The following is an 18,694-nucleotide window of genomic DNA, read 5'->3' on the forward strand; positions in this document are numbered from 1 at the left end:
AGACCACCCTCTCAAAGTCAGGAATCCCACTCGGCTTTCCTGAAAACATTGGAGAACATGAAGATCTCTCCGAACACCATTATACTGGGCGACTTCAACTACCCAAACATTGACTGGGAGCACTACTCAAGCCCCAGCACCTTAGCCCAAAGGTTCCTGGAAATTATAAACTCAAATGCTGTGGAACAACTAGTCACCACTCCCACAAGAGGGGACAACATATTAGATCTGATCATTACCAACATGGGGACTCTATGCTCCACACCAGAAGTATATCCCTCATTGGTAAGATCAGACCATAAATTAATTTCACTGGATGTCCACATCCCGACCCCACCCCCAGCCCAGAAAACCACAGTGAAAAACTTCTCAAAAGCGAACTTCTCACTTCACAAAACCGAAGTGGAATCCTTCAAGGCCCCAGGGCCAGTGGAAACTACGGCCCAAACTGCAGAATCCTATATAAACGCATTCTACGGACATCTCCAGGAATGCATGGATCATGCTATCCCAAACAAAACTAAGACCCAGTCATCCAAAGGCAGGCGTCCAGTCTGGTGGACCCCTGCCATAAATAAACTGTACAACAGAAGGAGGAAGCTACTACATGATAGAGCAAAATCCCTAATAAGGAAGGTATCTCTGATCAGTACTAGCAAAAAATTACGATCCCTCATAAAATCCTCCAAGGCCAGCTTCAAGAGAAAAATTGCACAGGACACCAAAGACAATCATAAGGCTTTTTTCAGTTATGTTAGAAACCTAGGATGCAACTCCCAGACTTGTTCTGAGTTGATTCTAAACGACAGAAAATACACTGAACCCACAGACATCGCCAATATCCTGGCAGACAGGTTCAGTGCAAACTTCTCCACCCCCTCCCCCTCAAAAGAGCAAGTATCTATCCCGGCAGAGGGCTGCCTCCCAAACATCTCTGATGCTCAGATGAAGGCTGCCCTCTCCAAAGCAAAAAACACTGCTTCCATGGTACCAGATGGTGTCCCAGGTTGCGTCCTACATGAACTCCAAGAGGAACTAATCCCTCAAATAAAACAGCTATACAATCTCAGCCTCACTACAGGATATGTGCCCACAGAATGGCGTACAGCAACAGTGATCCCACTCCACAAAGGTGGAGCCTCTACGGACCCTGGAAACTATCGCCCCATAAGCCTGACTAGCTTAGTCTGCAAGGCTATGGAGAGGATCATCATGGAACTCATAAACAAAGACATTGGGGACCTACAGACACTAGATCCTACCCAGTTCGGCTTTGTCAAGGGCAGATCCTGCCTTTTGAACCTGGTTGACTTCTTCGAAACAGTCACCAAAGCCATAGATGAAGGGAAGGTAGTCCACACAGCCTGTCTGGACCTTGCAAAGGCATTTGACACAATACCCCACTCGGGCATCATAGATAAGCTATCCAGCTTAAATATAAACCCCTATGTCACAAGATGGGTCGCAAACTGGCTCAAAGACAGAACCCACAGAGTGAGAGTTGCTGGAGCCATGTCCGACTCGAAACCAGTCACAAGTGGCATCCCACAGGGTTCTGTTCTGGGACCACTCTTGTTCGGTATATACCTTTCCGAGGTACAGGCAAACGTGGGAGGACTATGGCTCACCAAGTTCGCAGACGACTGCAAACTGGGTGCCATAATCAACTCTCCAGCTGACACAAACATCCTTCAAAAAGGTCTCACAGAGACAGATAACTGGTGCCAGCGCCATGGTTTAAAGCTAAATGCCAAAAAATGTATAGTCATACCCTTCGGCAAAAACAATGTGCCCACAAATTACCACATAGGTGGAAACCCATTAAGTACAGAGAAAGTTATTAGGGACCTGGGGACCCAAGTTGATGGCAATCTCTCCTTTGAAAACCACACTGCCAAAGTGGTTAGAAAGACCTTCTACATAGCCCACCTCATCACGAAGGGTTTCACATCTAGATCAAGAGAGGTAATCGTGCCCCTTTATTCATCCCTCATCAGGCCCATCATAAAATACAATGACCCTTTTGGGATGTACCTTACCCGACACCTGCAGCAATTAGAAAGACCCCCAAAAGTATCTCACCAAGAGGATCAAGGGTCTCAAACAGATGCCATATGCTGCTTGGTTAAAAAAAACTCCAGCTCTACTCAGCTGCATACCACCTACTTCGAGGCGATCTATGCCTGACATACAAAGCTATGTCAAATCCAGAATTAATGGACATGCTCCACCTCAGTAAATCTAAATCCCTTAGAGCCACACGCTCGAGGGACTTGAACCTCAGCACAGAAATAAATAGAACTTGCTGGAGGGACAGGTTCATAACCCAGAGGCTCCCTTTGCTCTGGAATAGAATTCCAGTTCATGTGAGGCAGAGCACCTCACTGAATCTCTTCAAGAAGAATCTCGATAGGTGGATGGGGATCGTAGGTTTGTCCCAGGGATTACTCCCGTGTCACTATTAGACAGAGGCACAGTAAACTAAACCTTAAAAAGGGCACAGTATACTCAAATCAAGGGGTGGCGTAAGCCATACAGAATCGGGCTAGGCTTATAATTGCCCCAGGGCAGATAGCCTAGTATGAACCTATAAACCTATGCACTGCACTGAAGACCAGTCAGCATCTACTGATTACTGCCCCCTTCGCTGCACCCTGACTATGCCACTGCTTTAGGGCTGCTATTTCACTGCCCTTCTGGGGGGGGGGGGGTCTGTTCCACTGACTTTGTGGAGCTCTTACTTTTTGTCTCTTTTTTTTTTTTTTTTTTTTTTTTTTTTTTTTTTTTTTTAGCATGGTTGTGGACTACATGGTTATGTTATGTACTCAGTCACACTGTAGGCAAATGGAGACTGCAGTAATCAGACCAAAGATTAAAGGATGAAAAAACTTTTTAGGGGCTCATGTCCATTAGTCTACTACAGTAAAGTGACAGGCCTGGCCTTGAGTGCAGACCTGTACTAAACATTGTAAAATTGAATGTCTATTGTAACTCTACAGGGAAGTTTGCTGCAGCAGTGGTTTGAGGGTTTGTGGGTTTGTGCTACCTTCTGGAGCCACTACCTAGTGATTATTGTACACTGTTCGTATTAAGATCTGAACATGTGTAAAATTTTACTTCCCGTTTGTGTCTCACTGCTCTTCAGCTTTCAACTGGTCAGATGGTACGCTCATTATTTATGGACTTTGCATTGCCATTTAAGAGGGAAGCATTTGATATTTTTACACCTTTGTCTTTATTGCCTATGTCTTTTACGGTTTAAATGGTCCAGAGTGACTGTATTTGTTTACCAGTAGTATTATGCTGTTGGAGGACTTAAAATGATAGAGCTCTCAGTTTTACAAGAATGCTCCTCTAACAAATAAACAGGTGAGGAAGAAGTAAAGCATGAGCCTTGTTTTTTCTAGTCTTACTCATTGTGCTTTAATTTGAAGTGATGAATTTACTTTTCACTTTTGCTGTCAGAAAAAAAGAAAAACGCTGTTCTGACTGGATGCATAATGTAACCTGTTCAGCCTTTTAAGTTTGAAAGTAGCTGAAATTAATGTTGCATGTAGGAGATCTGTTAGACTTTTTGTGCTAAAATGTGTGTATAGCAGAGCTGTTAATTGCAATATTTTTTTTAACATAGTCATTTAATTGCATTTCCGTATTTACTACTCCTCTTAGTAAAATGGAAATGTAGTTTCTGCCTGCTAAATTTTACTTTTTGTTAAATTATTGATTCTGATTATTTTTATTCACCACAGGTTTTTGAAGAAGTTAAGAAAATATTTGACAAGGAAGCTTGACTGCACATTTTTGTAGAAGTACCACGCTTGAATTTTACTGAAAAGCTGCTGCTGCATTTATTTTTTAAAATTGCCCTTGGAGATCATTTGTTGTGTTAATAATAAAATACATTGTCTCAACCAAGAGTGATAGTGTTTTGTTTGATTATTTAATGACTGTACTTCAGTGTCTTTTAAGAGTGGGTCTTTATAAGAGCCCCCTTTTTTATGCAAGAAATGGAATAGCACTTTTTGTGAGAGGTTATTTTTTATTTATTTATTTAACATTTGTTGACTGGGCAAGTCCGACTAGGTTCCACAGATCCTGTTTTCAGCGGAGGCCCGGGGAGAAATGCTCCAGAAGCATGTTTTTAGAATGTGGGAAGAAACCGGAGTACCCGGAGGAAACCCACGCGAACGCAGGGAGAACATGCAAACTCTACACAGAAGGCACCCCAGCCGAGAATTGAACCGGAGAACCTCTTGCTGTGAGGCGACAGCATTAACCGCTGCACCACTGCGCCGCCCTAGATGTCAAACAGAGGTTTCATTTGTTGATGAAAAGAATTGTGCATTACTACATTTTTCTTTCTAGAGTTTCATATTTGAGTTTAAAATAGCTTAGGTCATGAGATTTGGGTCTTGAACTGGATTTAAGCTTTGTGGTATGCTTTTTTAAGAAGAAGAGGAGCTCAGCAGTTTGTGTGCAATTGCTTTGTGTACTGCTATTACTTTAACACTGCTGATATGCAGCCTTTTACCCTTTTGCTTGTTTTACAAATCCTTCTGCTTAACAGATGAAATTTAAAGAAAGGTTGTGTCAGTAAGAAGTTAGCCTGTTTTGTACTAAATTTCTTGCTTATAGTGCTTTCTTTTATTTGTTAAGAAGATATTTGTTGCTTTCAGGGTTCTCCTCTGGCTAAATGTGGTCATTGTCGGTCTGAAAAATCCACAGTGAGTGGCAGGACCAAAACAGTTAAGCTGAACATTTCTGGGGATTGATTATAGTACAGTGTAAACCAAGGTGTTGCATCTCCCTGTGATGGCTTACTTTTGTCAGGTTGGAAAAACTTGACTGTAGTCTTACCCTGTTGGCATGGTTTCTTAGACCTACCTTTGACCTTTCACATTTACAAGCTTTTTATGTGTTATTTCTTAATTACAACTGTTTAGTGGATTTATTGCGTTTTAAGTACGTTCTGTTTTGAATGCCTCCATGGATACTTTTTTCACCAACTATTCTGGTAGTCCATTCCCTGGGCCCTTGGCTCTACCCTGTAGATGTTAGAAGTGCTTTTGCAGAGTCACTGAGTAGTTGGTCCTTACAGTCTGATACTCGTACCTCTCCCCACCTCTTTCTGTTGAGGACACCCCCCCCCCTCATATTCCATGTTATGCATGACCCTTTCATCTCTTCTAGTCTAAGTGAGAAGAGCTTTTAGCTCCTCTGTGTGTTCTTGTCTTATGTGGATGCTGTTACAGTCATAATCTAAGGGGTCTCTGCCTAAGGCTGGGTCCATCAAGTGACTCTGCTTTCATGTCTGAGCATCCTTTCTCCATAATTGGGCTACTGTCGTCTTACTTTAGACTTCTCTGCATACCTGGTATATTGATGGTGTCTGCTTACACCATCTTCAGTTCTTTCTTGCAGCATTGATGAATGTTTCAAGAAAGCGTAGTGCAGTGTGTCGGTCCAAGCCTACGACTGAAGGGTAAGCAGATAAGTACACCAGTAGAGAATCTTCCTTATTTCCTTATATCACTAATTAGTATAGTGATTCTTGCCAGATTGTTTGGGTATTTCGTGGTGTTTAGGATGTCTGGGTAGTGAATGAATGCTATGCACTGAGGTGTAAGACGTGTATTAATCTGAGGAAAGGAGCAGGTTTGCAGACTGACAGCAAATCTTTCACAAAGATCAGACTGTCATCACCATTGTCTGTACTAGGTCTGGATCTTGATTATGATAGTAGAGATTTGCTAGGACGTCCATCTTAAGACTATTAAGAGGATGCAGGAGGCCCTCCAGGTGCACCATACCAAATGGAAACTTGCAGTCATGTTAGGCGAACATGGCATATTTGCAGACTTGCATTAACAGAGCAGCAGAAATGCCCTTAAACAGAAAGAAACTGGAGAAGTGAGCCTCAAAAAAGAAGATAACTAAGGAAGTCCTTGAAATGAGAATTTGGCTTCAAGATGAGGGCATCACCTCTGCGGAGGTGCTTGAGCAGTCCTCCCGACAGACTCCTCTTACTATCGAGGTCTCTGGCACTACATCTTTGGAGGCTGACTTGACAGCCCCAAGCAAGATGAGCCATTCCAATTGTGACTGTCGCAGACCAAATGTTTCTTTCACAGCACCCCCTAATTATCAAGCAGGGAGAGGGCAATGCCAGCATGAAGTTTGATCCCAGGACCTCCTCCTGTTTGGGTGCCCAGATCTGACGGTCACACCTCCCCTGTGTAAGACCTATGCACCTGAGGTGTAGATGTCTGCATAGCAAAATTTGCTGCTTCTTTGTGAGTCAGTCACCTTTAGCCCCAGCCAGCTTCCCTTCCAAGAGTGGGATAAACATGCTTAGGATTTTATAGGATCCTAGGCATTACAAGGCAAATAAGCCACAAGGCATTTATGCCTTTCAAGTACCCACCCTTAGGCCTCCGTCCTCATGGTGGGCCAGGCCAGTCATACCAGTGGTGAATTTATGAAGGTTCACCTAGGTGTTCTTTTTTTTAAAGCAGACGTGTCACACTGCTTAACTTTGAGAGAGAGTTCATTCTGGTGAAGGGATATGTGCTACCTGACCAGTCTGTCACTCCTTGTTTTATTTATTGGAGTAAATTCATATCTCTGGGCTTAGTGTTAGCTGGACTATTAGAGTTAGTGAGGTGTAAGAGTTCTTGGACTACTGAATCCCTTATAGCTCTATAAGCAAGGCACAGGTCTTCTCTAAAGAATCTGGATGAAACTGAGTATAGGGACAGCCATCAGTCTTTCTTGTTCAGGTCTTTGAAGCCACTGATCTTTCCAGTTACAAATTTCTGTGGTCTTTCCAGTTGCATTATATACGTTAAGTAAGGTATATCCCAAAAGGGGCATTGTACTCAGTGGTAGGCCTAACCAGTGTGTAATACAAGGAAGTGAGGACTTCTTTTGATATGGAAGAAATACCTTTAAGATGTTCTTCATGTTTCACTATTGCAGTCATCACCTGTGGGTTATTCCTGCTGTGGTAGCCCTGGGGTCAGCCCGAATACCAGAGTCGGTGTTTTTGTGTGTCGGCTGCCATCGCCTGCAGTCTGACGTCAGGTCGTCAGTGCTATAAAGCAAAGTAGCCGACATCATTACATCAGTCTTTCTTGCCGTGGAGCCTGTAGCAGACGCAGTTTGCACGAGTGCCAGTCATTCGCTACCAGAAGTTGAATTTCAGCAGAAAACGTCTAAAGCTAAGTACCCCATTGGGGACCCTTTTTTCTTGCACTGACCGATGTCTGAAAAAGTTAACAATTGTCTTGCCTGTGGAAAGCAGATCTCACACTGAGACCTTCTTACTGCATCACTTGTTTAGGCCCAGACCACAGCTTCCCTTGTTGCTGGTCCTGTGCCCTCTTTAATGTGAGAACCATTCACTGTAGAGCTCTTTTTGTAGACAATTATATTCATGTTCTGTCTTCTGTTTCAGATATGGCGTCAATCAGCCCTCAATCCATTGACATTCTGAAAAAAAACGTAGAAATAGAGACAGGCCACACAAGGCTAAGCCTTTTGATGATGCTACCGTTAAGAAAGTAGTCAGTTCTCCGGAATTCAGTGAGGCACTTTCGCAGCCCCTGATGCCAGACTAGCTATCTATGCAGGCCTCTGCCAAGATCCTTTCAGAGTCTGGTATGCTGCAGAAATCCACTTCGTCTTCTGAGGTTTGGCAGTCTCTGCCTCATTTGGGTCTGGAGCTGCGACGCAGGCACCTGCTTCCGAGGAGGCCTTTCGCATTACCGATTCTAGACAAAAAACGTCTTCGCATCCGACTACCGCATCTCAGAGACCGACGGAGTCTCTCAGGCCTAGAAGCTAGGCCACTCCTAGGGAATTGCTTCTAGCCACCGTCTTGCTACTGCTCCCCCACCCCAAGCACAAATGCTTAAAATGGTGGAGTATCTCATCTCCCTTATCTGAGGTACTTGGGGCCCCACTCCAAAAAGGAAAATGACAGACCGAGTCTGAGGAATCTGATTATTCTGCTTTTGAAGAGGAACAACATCCCTTAACTGTTTGAGGATTCATATACAGAGGAATCCATCCCTTCTGCCTCCCTTCCAGAGGACCTCTGTTTTGGGGAAACCCTTCACTCCCTCAGGGAACAGTTTCAGTGGGAATCTCCGGACTTCCCACAGTCTAAGAAGTGACTTGGAGAGTTCCTGGACCTGCCCCAGCACAGCCCCCTGGCCATCACACTTATTTTGGAAGTGGTACATGATGTCTTCTGTGAATCCAGCTTAGCCCCTAATGACCTGCCTCTTGCTCCAGGTAAACCAGACGGGTACTACAGAGTACCGGATTCTCACAGATACCTGTACAGGAATCCTGCTGCAGACCCTGAGGTCATTACACAGGGACCCAAAGGAGCTAAGACTAGTTCTGCCAAGAATCCTCTTTCTTCTGACAGACTCCAGAGCTCTGGATAGATGGGATAAGAAAGTATACACCTCTTCAACCTTAGCTATCAGAGCACTCAGTTGTCAATTCCATATGTTAAAATATCAACAACACACTTTGGAACAATTAAAACAGAAAATCGTTACCTCTCCTGACTGTGCCCAACTCAAAAGAGCTGGCAGAATTACTACACTCTGTCAAGTGGCCAAACACTCATTACAATGTGGATATGATGTCCTAGAAGCCTCTAACAGGGCACTAGTGACAGGATCTGTTATTAGGAGACATGCCTGGCTGAAGAAACAACCTCTCCCTGATCATGTCAAGTCTAAACTTATTTATGCACCTGTAGATAAGGAGCACCTGTTTGAGGAAAAAGCAGAAGAGGGGCTTAAAAAGAGGGAAGACAAAGCAAAATCTATGCAAACAGTAAAAGATTTTTTTCATGTTCAACCTCCCAGATTCAGCAGGAATTTTCCCTCTAAGATCTAGGCCTTCCCTGCATCTAAAAAACAGGGCCAAGTTAAGCCCCACAGTGTCAGGCCATCCTGGCCCCTATCCCAGGGCCAGCAAAGGAGCAAACAATGGACCACTTCTGTCTCTTAGGCAGGGAGTTTTAAGCCAAACCTCTATGGCAAGCACTCAAAATGACTCTCCCTACCCCCTCTGCCCTCCTTTCACTCATCAAAAACTAGGAGGAAGGGTCACCTTCTTCAAGGACAATTGGGTCTCTATAACCAGGGACCAATGGGTCTTAAAAATAATTTCTCAGGGATACAAATTCTCTTTCAGCGAACTCCCTATTCCAAGAGGGTACCCGGACCTCTCCCAAACCAGTAGGCAGAGGCATTGAAACGGGTCCAAATTCTAATATCCCAGGGGGCAGTAGAACTTGTCCCTCCAGATCAGACAGGAACGTTTTTTTACTCCAGACTATTCCTTTTTCCCAGAAAAGAGAGCACTTGCCCCCCTCCCATCCTGGATCTATCCAAACTGAGCACCTCCTTGGTGGTCCCCAGATTCAAAATGCTAACCTTGCAGCGGCTCCTGCCTATGCTCACACAAAATGTCTGGCTTGTGACACTAGACCTAAAAGATGCCTATCTCCACATCCCCATCAGGGAAATGTGCAGAAAATTCCTGCGCTTCAGAGCAGGCTGTCAGCACTTTCAGTTCTCTGCACTGCCCTTTGGCCTATCTACTTCTCCCAGAGTATTCACCAAATGCTTGGCCCCAGGTATAGCATTCTGCAGGCAGAGAAATATACAGATTTACCCTTACCTGGATGACTGCCTCATTCAGGCAGAGTGCAAAGAAAAGTTGCTCCAGGACCTTCTCTTTATCAGATCACTCCTAACTTCTCTAGGGTTTACCATCAACGAGAAAAAAAAAATCAAAAACCCCATTAGAAAAATTGTTTTCCTGGGAGCTGTGCTAGAAACAGCAAACCAGATGGCCTTCCTATCCCCGGAAAAGCAGAGCTTCCTGCCTCTCTACTTCACCCAGCTGGCTTCCAGAAGTCACTTTAAGCCCTGGGATACATGGCATTTTGCATCCTTCTTATCCCCCTCGCCAGGCTTCACATGAGAAAACTTCAGTGGTACTTAAAAGAACCTTTGGTGTCAGAACTCTCAGTCCCTAGAGATCATTTTCCCTCTGAGCCCATGTATAAGGGCTGAATTTATCTGCTGGGCAGAGGCCTGTGCCTTGAACAAGGGTCTTCCCTTCATCCTCCGCCTGTAAGGCCAGACCATCACCACTGACGCCTCAGACATTGCGTGGGTTGTGCACCTAGCAGGCAGGTGTACCCAAGGCCTTTGGAATGCCCAGCAAACCTCACTTGCACATTAACCAGAAAGAAATGATGGCAGTGCAAAAGACTCCGACTTCCTTCCAACCCCATCTCAGGCCAGGGATCCATTTTATAATAACAGACAGCACCACAGTGATGTGGTACATCAACAAGCAGGGGGGCACCCAATAGTACCTCCTGTGCAGATTAGCCAGGGGTCTCTGGCTTACAGCCACCTCCATGGGGCTACACCTAATTGCCCAATACTTACCAGGGATCAGCAACACACTGGCAGACCACCTAAGCAAAAACTAACTGTATACCCCCACGAATGGCAGCTCCACAGCGAAATCTTTCTGCAAATCACTCAGGAGTGGGGGACCCCAGAAGAGGAGACCTGTGCTTCACACCTCAGTCACCAGCTGCACAAGTTCTGTACCAGGGAGCATCACCTTCTAGCATGGAAGGTGGATGCCTTTACCTTCCCCTGGAGCTCCCTCTTTGTGTATGCATACCCTCCTCTGCCTCTTATTCCCAAGGTGCTGAGAGATGAGACCAAAGGCGCTATCCTCATTACTCCAGATTGGCCCAGACATCATTGGTACCTCTTATTACACAGTCTGACCTTACAGCCCCCAAAACTGCTTCCCCTGATGTCAGACCTCTTGACCCATTAGAAGTGAAGGTACTGCACCCAGACCTACAGACTGTCAATTTTTCAGCATGGCTTGTACACAAAACTAACAAGGAGTCCGTATTAAGCAAACCGGTCCTGGACATCATAACAGAGGCCAGAAGGCCCACCACAAGAAAATCATATGCAGGAAAATGGAAAAGATTCTACTCCTGGAAACTATCAAAAGCTGGCAGTACCTCCCAACCTTCCATCCCTCTCATTCAGGATTATATACCAGAGTTGCTCAGTAGTGGCCTCTGTTTCTCTATTAAAATCCATGCCTCTGCCATCTCTGCCCATTATGATTCAGACCCACCCCTCTTCTGTCATCCTTTTGAGTAAGCAATCCCTCAGAGGTTTGCTAATATCAGGCCTCCCAGAAGGCCTCCGACGCCGCCCTGGGACATGAATTATGTGTTGGAAAAACTAACCTTACCTCCTTTCAAACCTGCTGCTTCAACAGAATTGAAATACCTCTCATGGAAGACTGCCTTTCTACTAGCTATCACCTCAGCCAGAAGGGTCTCGGAACTTCAAGCTGTCATGGCTGTCAAGCCCTTCATCATTTTCCATGCAGACAGTCTCCCTGAGGACTAACCCCTCCTTTATGACTAAGGTGATATCTGATGTGACCCTTAACCAGGCCATACACCTTCCCGCCTTCTTTCCCAACCCAGAAAACAAGGGAAAAAGATTTCTACACTCACTAGATGTGCACAGACAACTCTGATACTATCTGGACCGTACTAAGCCATTCAGAAAAACAGATCAGCTTCTTGTAAGCCTTGCCCCAGGGGCAGAGGGGAAGCCCATCTCCAAACATACCCTTTCCAAATGGATTTCACACCTTATCCATTTTTGTTACAGACTACCTGGGAAACCCATCCCTAAGTCTATCCGTACCCACTCCTCTAGGGTAACTTCCACTGCCTTCCTCAGAGGAGTACCTACCAGGGACATCTTGGAAGCGGCCACCTGGATCTCTGGCCATACCTTTACAAGCATCACCACCTACCTCTCTTTTCTAAGTCTAGGGCAGGGTTTGCCTCTGCAATTCTGCAGGGCCTCCTGACCCATACCTAGGACTCAACCTATCCTTCCACTCCTTTTCTCAGCTTTGGGAATCCTCCCACAGGTGATGAATACAGCAGTGAACGCGAAGAACATAGTACAGTTGTGTACACTTGCCATAAATGTAGATATTCAAGTGTATTCACTGTTGCAGTCTTGGTTTCCCTTCCTCCATCCCCCATTTAACATCTTCCCCTAGGGGGGGCACAAGCTTTTCAAGCTGGCTTTTAGCAACCAGGACCACTTCTCTCTTTTCCCTTGTGCTTCTGACGGGTTAGAGAAAGAAAAACAGATGTAATGACATTGGCTGCCTTGCTTTATAGCACTGGCGACCTGACGTCAGACTACAGGTAACTGCAGCCGGCGCACCAAAATATTGACTCTGGTATTCTGGCCAACCGAGGGCTACCATAGCAGGGATAACCCACAGGTGATGACTGCAATAGTGAATACACTCTAACATGTACATTTATGGTAAGTATACACAACTGTACTTTCTGAACTACAGGCTTCTTTTTGGCTTGCAACCTGCTCTCTTCTCTGAGTCTAGAGTTCAGCCCTCCAAAAGGAAGAGGGAGGTCTCTCATCTAAAAGTCTTTGACTCTTATTCCTCTGTAAATACCCTCAAATTTATGAGGGAGCATTTCCAATGGCGGTTTCAAAAGGCTTCTGCTTCCCAGAGTAGGTAACTGAACCTTCTAAAAATAGGACCACCCAAGCCTTTGACGGTACTTTCATTCTAGGGAAGCCCTCCTTGAATGCCTCTGAAGTTAATTAACTGGAGCCAGACTCTCAACCCCTGCTTCCCAAGAGATCTGATCACGTGTAGGGTTCAGGACTATCATAACTTGTACTAAAACTCATTGTGGACTTGTACACTGCCCCCAGTATCTACAAGTGGAACTAGACTGGTTCTTGGGTGTAGCTGGTAAGGAAGGCAGATTGACTGATGGATTTGACAGAAAGGTACATGCTTGAACAGCCTTGGCTTTTACAGTCTTGGTACAGCCAGACCCAGATTTTGCAATACCTGCAACAAATCCTTTAGCTTTAAATGTACTTTTTTAACCAAATCAACAGTGTTTTGCAATTTAACATGTATGCCTTGAAATGTGGGCATGATGCTACTACAGGATTTAGTTTATCAGTAGTCACTCTTGTCTGAGGATGTGAAGACATGACTCCTTAAGTGCCCTGTTAGATAATAAACCCGTCTTTGAACCCCCCTACTTAAAATGTACTCAAAGCTGGAGAATAAGGGGAAGGTCATGGAATCTGTGAAGCACATGTTCCACACACACACACACACACACACACACACACACACACACACACACATTCCCAAATGTGAACAACCTTGTTACCTTGGCAAGGCTAAGGTAAACAGCCTCAAAAGAGAAATTGTATCCAGAAGACAGAGGAAAGCCTGTAACCTGCAGTGTCCAAGCTCCCTCCTTAGAGCTGTTGTGACTAGTCTGACCTCCTCTTGATCTTCAAAAAAAGAAACAGGAATAAAAAAAACACACCCTAACTCATAAATTTATAAATGCAAAAAAGCAAACCAGTAATATTCCACACAATTTAGTTAGCCCTTTCGTACACAATTTTACATGCACTTCAGACATTAATTACTCCCAAAATGCAATATGTTTTATAGTTCACTTAATTACAAATTGAATGCATTAATTAAAACCACATGATAATTACATCCCTTAAATTCATTTTATAAAAGATATATGTATTTATACTTGTATATTTGACCTTAAACAAGATGCTTCTTAAATATACAAAAACTGATTATATATGAAAAACCAAAACTTCCTCAAAAATTAAATAAAATATAATGTATAATATTAACAAAAAGCCTTATTCAGACCATTTTATATTTCTAACCGGCTTCACTAAAAAACTTGGTAAACATAAATATGTCATCTCTCTAATGCTCTTAATTTTAAAAGACATTTAATACAGTAGGCTTCATTTAAGCCTGGACAAAACTTGTGCATTTGTCAACAATTGCCACTTTAATTCCTTTTCTTCGAGCTTAATCTCCCATGGGCCTCCTCTTATATTCCTGTCTACCTGTTCTAGCACTGTAAATGTGAAACTATGGGACTGGTTTTCTACTATATGCCTAGCTAGGGCGTTGGTATTGGCATTTCTGCTTATACTGTATAAATGCTCATAAATGCGTTGCTTGAAGTGACGTTCCGTCTTACCTAAATAAAAAGCCGAACATTGGCTGCAAGAGGCCAGGTAATACTATACCTTGGCTTTCACAATTAAATTTTCCTTTTATATTGTATTTAATGCCCTTAATTCTCACATATGTTCCTGTCCAGATATATTTACAGTAATGACATCGCCCGCATTTGTACATGCCCCAAGCTTGACTATAATTAATTTTACTTGTTTCTAGGAGAGCTTTTAAATTTAGTCCTCTTCTAAAAGTAACCAAAGGTCTCATTCCTAAAATACTAGCAATAGAACGGTCATCTAAAATAAACTCCCAATTGTTTATTAGGGCATTTTTAAAATCTATGGCATTAGTGGAAAAATCTGTTAAAAAGCTGGACATGTAATTATTAGATGGATTGCTGTCCATAGCTTCATATGAATCGCTAATACCTATTGGACTAGAGAATGTTTCCTCTATGATATAACCTCTTGTTAGAATTGGTTTAAAATGACCTGACTTTCTTTTTATTTTGACCTCAACAGTCAAATGTTTTATAAGAGTTTCTGGATATGCATGCTTAGTAAACTTCCCTACCCATTCTTTTCACCAGAGGGTGGTTGATCTGTCATTACAATAATTTGGAAACCGTAATCACAGACCAGAGGGTCCTTCATAGTCTCCATGGATGCAAACTACTTTTCATGACCAAGCCTCAAAGAAAAGGCTTACAAGGTGTTCATGGTCTACTGGAGCTAAAGTTAAGGCCACTCTTATCAGAAGTATTAGTGCAGGGTACAGTAAACTCCTTTCCATAGGGGGAAAGAGACAAGAGGGCTTTACTCGACCCATCCTTTTACCTAGAAAAATGGGCTGTGGGACACCTATCCTAGAAATGTCAAAGCTAACTAAGTTGCAAAATTTCCATAGATTTTTCCTTATCACTGTTGGCAGTATTCTTTACTCTTGGGATAACCTGCCAAGGATAGCATAACTTCTGGCCAGTACACCAAGCCTTTACAACTTCCAGGCATCATACATCAGCCGTATGTCCTACATACAAGTATGTTACTTATATGATATATGGATGCCTGCAGTTCAAAATTTCTTTGTTGCCAGTCCGAACACTACTCTGAATTCTGTCTATATGTTGTTGACGTAGCTGGTTCATCTACCGAGCCTTCTAAAGACAAGTACCCCATTGAGTTCCTTCCTTTGTTCTTCCTCCTTGTAATCTGTCTTCATGTCATCCAGGAAGGGAAAATGTGAGTGTGGGAGGCAGATTGCCCACAAAGATAAACATGAGAAGTGCCTTTTTTGTTTGGATGTTTTACAGGATCATACACAGTATGAGATTAGTCAGGCATTTGTCCCTAAGACACTCCACAGTTTGTTGCCCCGTCTGTTCATTTGGAAAACTGTCTGAAGCTTTTGGCTCTGTGTACCATGGCTGAATCCAGCTTTAATAACTTTGGCTGATCTGCCTGATTCAGACAGTCGGACCTCTGCCCTTTATCTTCAGAGGTCTGCCTTCTGTGGTAGCCTGCTGTTCCATTAAATGCAGCTGTGATGCTGCTGATGCCCCTTCTAGGACAGCTACATCTGGATGTCCTTCAAGGATGCATCTGCAGTCCTAACAAATGGGTTGTCCTGTCGTCAGGCAGCCCTTCGGTCGGCCGGATTCCAAAGTCTGGGTCTGGCCTCGGCTGGTGTCACACTTCACCCGACGTCATCTCTGCTGGTCTTCGGGTATAAAGGCATCAGCTGACGCCATTTTCCTCAGTCTTTCTTGCCGCGTGGCGCCCGAAGCAGAAGCTGTTCGCAAGTGCCGGTCGGTCAGATCCAGAGATTACTACTACCGAATACTACTTCGAAGACTTCTAAAAAGCTAAGTACCCCGTTGGGGACACTTTCTTGCCTCAGCCGATGTCAGAAAAAGTAAATAACTGTTTAACTTGTGGGAAACAAATACCTCATAAAGATTTCCACTCTTACTGCTTACCTTGTTTAGGCCCAGACCACGACATAGCAGCCTGTTTAGCCTGTGCTTCCTTCAACCGACGAACGCTTAGGCGTCGGTCGGAGTTTGCTGAACAGTTTTTTGGCTCAGATTTTGCGTACATTATGCCGTTGGATCCTCCGACTTCTCAAATTGTTAAAAAACACAAAGAAAAAGACCGACACTCGCGGTCCGCGGTTTCGGCCGAAACCGCGGTTAAGCAAACCGTGGGTGTCTCTGTTTCGGCCGAAACCGAGCAAACGGGTCAATCTTCAGCCGAATCCATGACTACTACCGAGGCTCCTGCTACCCTAGTTGAATCTGCCTCTGAAGTTTTGCCTACTAATGTGGTCCCTCTAGAATTATCGGACACCATCCCTTTGGATGTCTCTACCCCAGCACGTGGGGCTGCTAGGCCTCCTGCAGCCATGTCTATTAAGGCCTTTGCCAGCGCTAAAGCAGCCAAAACTGCTAAATCAGTGACTGTTAAGCCCCCCCTCACACAGGCCCAGTTCCAGTTCTCAAATGCTTACTCTGGCAGAGGATCTCATCTCTTTAATAAGGGGATCCCAATCTCACCCAGACAGGGCCTCTCAGCCTCCAGAAAAGAGACCTAGAGCAGAGCCCCCAGAGCCAGTGTCCTCAGATGATTCTTCTGATGATTCAGACATTACAGACCATCCAGAGGCTCCTTTTTCTACTTATGAAGATTCCGATGCTGAAGAATCTATTCCTTCTGCCTCTCCACCAGAGGAATTTTCCTTTGGGGAAACCTTACATGCCATGAGAGAGCAATTCCAATGGCAGGGACAAGATTTCTCAGATTCAAGAAAAAGGCTTAGGACCTTTCTACACTTACCGCAACATAGGCCCTTAGCTATACCTCCAGTTCTGCCTGTTGTGGATGATGCATTTAATGATGTTTGCACTGCTCCTGATTCCTTACCTCCAGCCCCTGCCAAACCCGATAGGTTTTACAGGGTACTAGATCCACAAAAAAGACAAACTTACAAACAAATTTTTTTGAGCTTCTTGCCTCAAGGGAGTTTTCTACTAAGTGCAGTACTTCAGCTTATTGAGCGCTTACTAACATTTACTTGTGAACTACTGGATCTTGCTCTGAAACGTTGCCCTTTTGGGTCTTCTGGTTACGTTCGTAGGTTTTACAGGGTATCGGACACTCATCACCACCTATACAAGGCCCCACTTGCAGATCCTGAGACTATCTCCCAGGGGCCTAAGGCAGTAGCTTCGACCTCAGCAAAAAACCCTCTCCCTTTTGAAAGGGAATCCAGGTCCTTAGAGAGATGGGGTAAAAATGTTTACACCTCTGCTACTCTCTCAGCTAGAGCTTTGAACTGTCAGTTTCATATGATCCAATACCAAGAGTTTATGCTTGATCAGTTAACTAAGAAACTGTCCTCTGATGATTCCTTAGATAAGAAATATGTTTTAGAAATGGTGAATAACATTCAGCAGGTTAGTAACCATTCTTTAAAATGTGGCTATGATGCACTGGAGGCTTCATTTAGATCAGCCATGACTGGCACAGTTATAAGAAGGCATGCATGGTTGAAAGAACAGGTCTTGCCGGATCATGTTAAAGCAAAGCTGTTAGATGCTCCTATGGATAAGGCCAGTCTATTTGGTTCTCCTGCTCAGCAAGTAATGAAGAAAATGGAAGAGAAGGCAAAATCTGTACAAACAGTTAAAGATTTCTTACAGGTTCAGCCCCCAAGGTTTAGCAGGAACTGGCCTTCCAAAAATTGGTCCTTTCCAGACTCCTCTAAGTCTCGGAGAGACAGGAATAGGCGTTCCAGAGGCAGAAATCAATCCAGAGGAGGTGCCTACAGAGGACGCCAGTGGCAAGGCAATAACCAGCGAGGCACAGACACAACCACTGCCACTGCAACAGGACAATCACAGTGACTTTGCTCTGACACCGCCTACCAGGGAACAAATAGCAGCACCCTTAGGTGGAAAGTTAGCCTTATTTTCAAAAAATTGGCACTATATCACAAAAGACAAGTGGATTTTTGCAGACTATAGACCAAGGCTACAGGTTTCATTTCCACACCTTACCAGTAAAAAGAGGAACGCCAAACCTACCTCCAAATCAGAAAACAGAAGCTCTAAAACAGATAGCTCAATTAACAAAGATGAGAGCTGTGGAAAGAGTACCACCAACAGAACAGGGCAAAGGATTCTACTCCAGACTCTTCCTAGTACCAAGAAAAGAGAAAAGTTGGAGACCTATTCTCGACCTGTCCGCCTTAAACACATTCATCATTGTTCCAAAATTCAAAATGCTGACCCTACAGCAACTTCTTCCCATGCTGGGCAAGGAGTGTTGGCTGGTAACTCTAGATCTCAAGGAGGCATACCTGCACGTCCCCATACGACCAAATTGCAGAAGATACCTCAGATTTCTTGCAGGATCAGAGCATTATCAATTCTCAGCATTGCCCTTTGGCTTATCTACTGCGCCCAGAGTATTCACAAAATGCCTGGCATCAGTAATCACTCATTGCAGGCTACAGGGAATCCAAATTT

The 18,694-nt window shown here is 44.1% G+C and overlaps 1 protein-coding gene across 1 annotated transcript in view; it reads left to right on the top strand.

The window, feature by feature from the left end:
* Positions 1 to 3,917, top strand: part of CMPK1 (cytidine/uridine monophosphate kinase 1) — a 333,789-nt gene extending 329,872 nt beyond the window's left edge. Inside the window, exon 6 of the mRNA XM_044085830.1 lies at positions 3,750 to 3,917. Coding sequence (XP_043941765.1) covers positions 3,750 to 3,791 — 42 coding nt within the window. The 3' untranslated portion in view covers positions 3,792 to 3,917. The remainder of the gene's footprint in view (positions 1 to 3,749) is intronic.
* The last annotated feature ends 14,777 nt before the right edge of the window (positions 3,918 to 18,694 follow it).

The sequence above is a fragment of the Protopterus annectens genome, chromosome 10.part0, assembly GCF_019279795.1.
Source record: "Protopterus annectens isolate FY-2018-M chromosome 10.part0, PAN1.0, whole genome shotgun sequence".
NCBI lineage: Eukaryota > Metazoa > Chordata > Ceratodontiformes > Protopteridae > Protopterus > Protopterus annectens.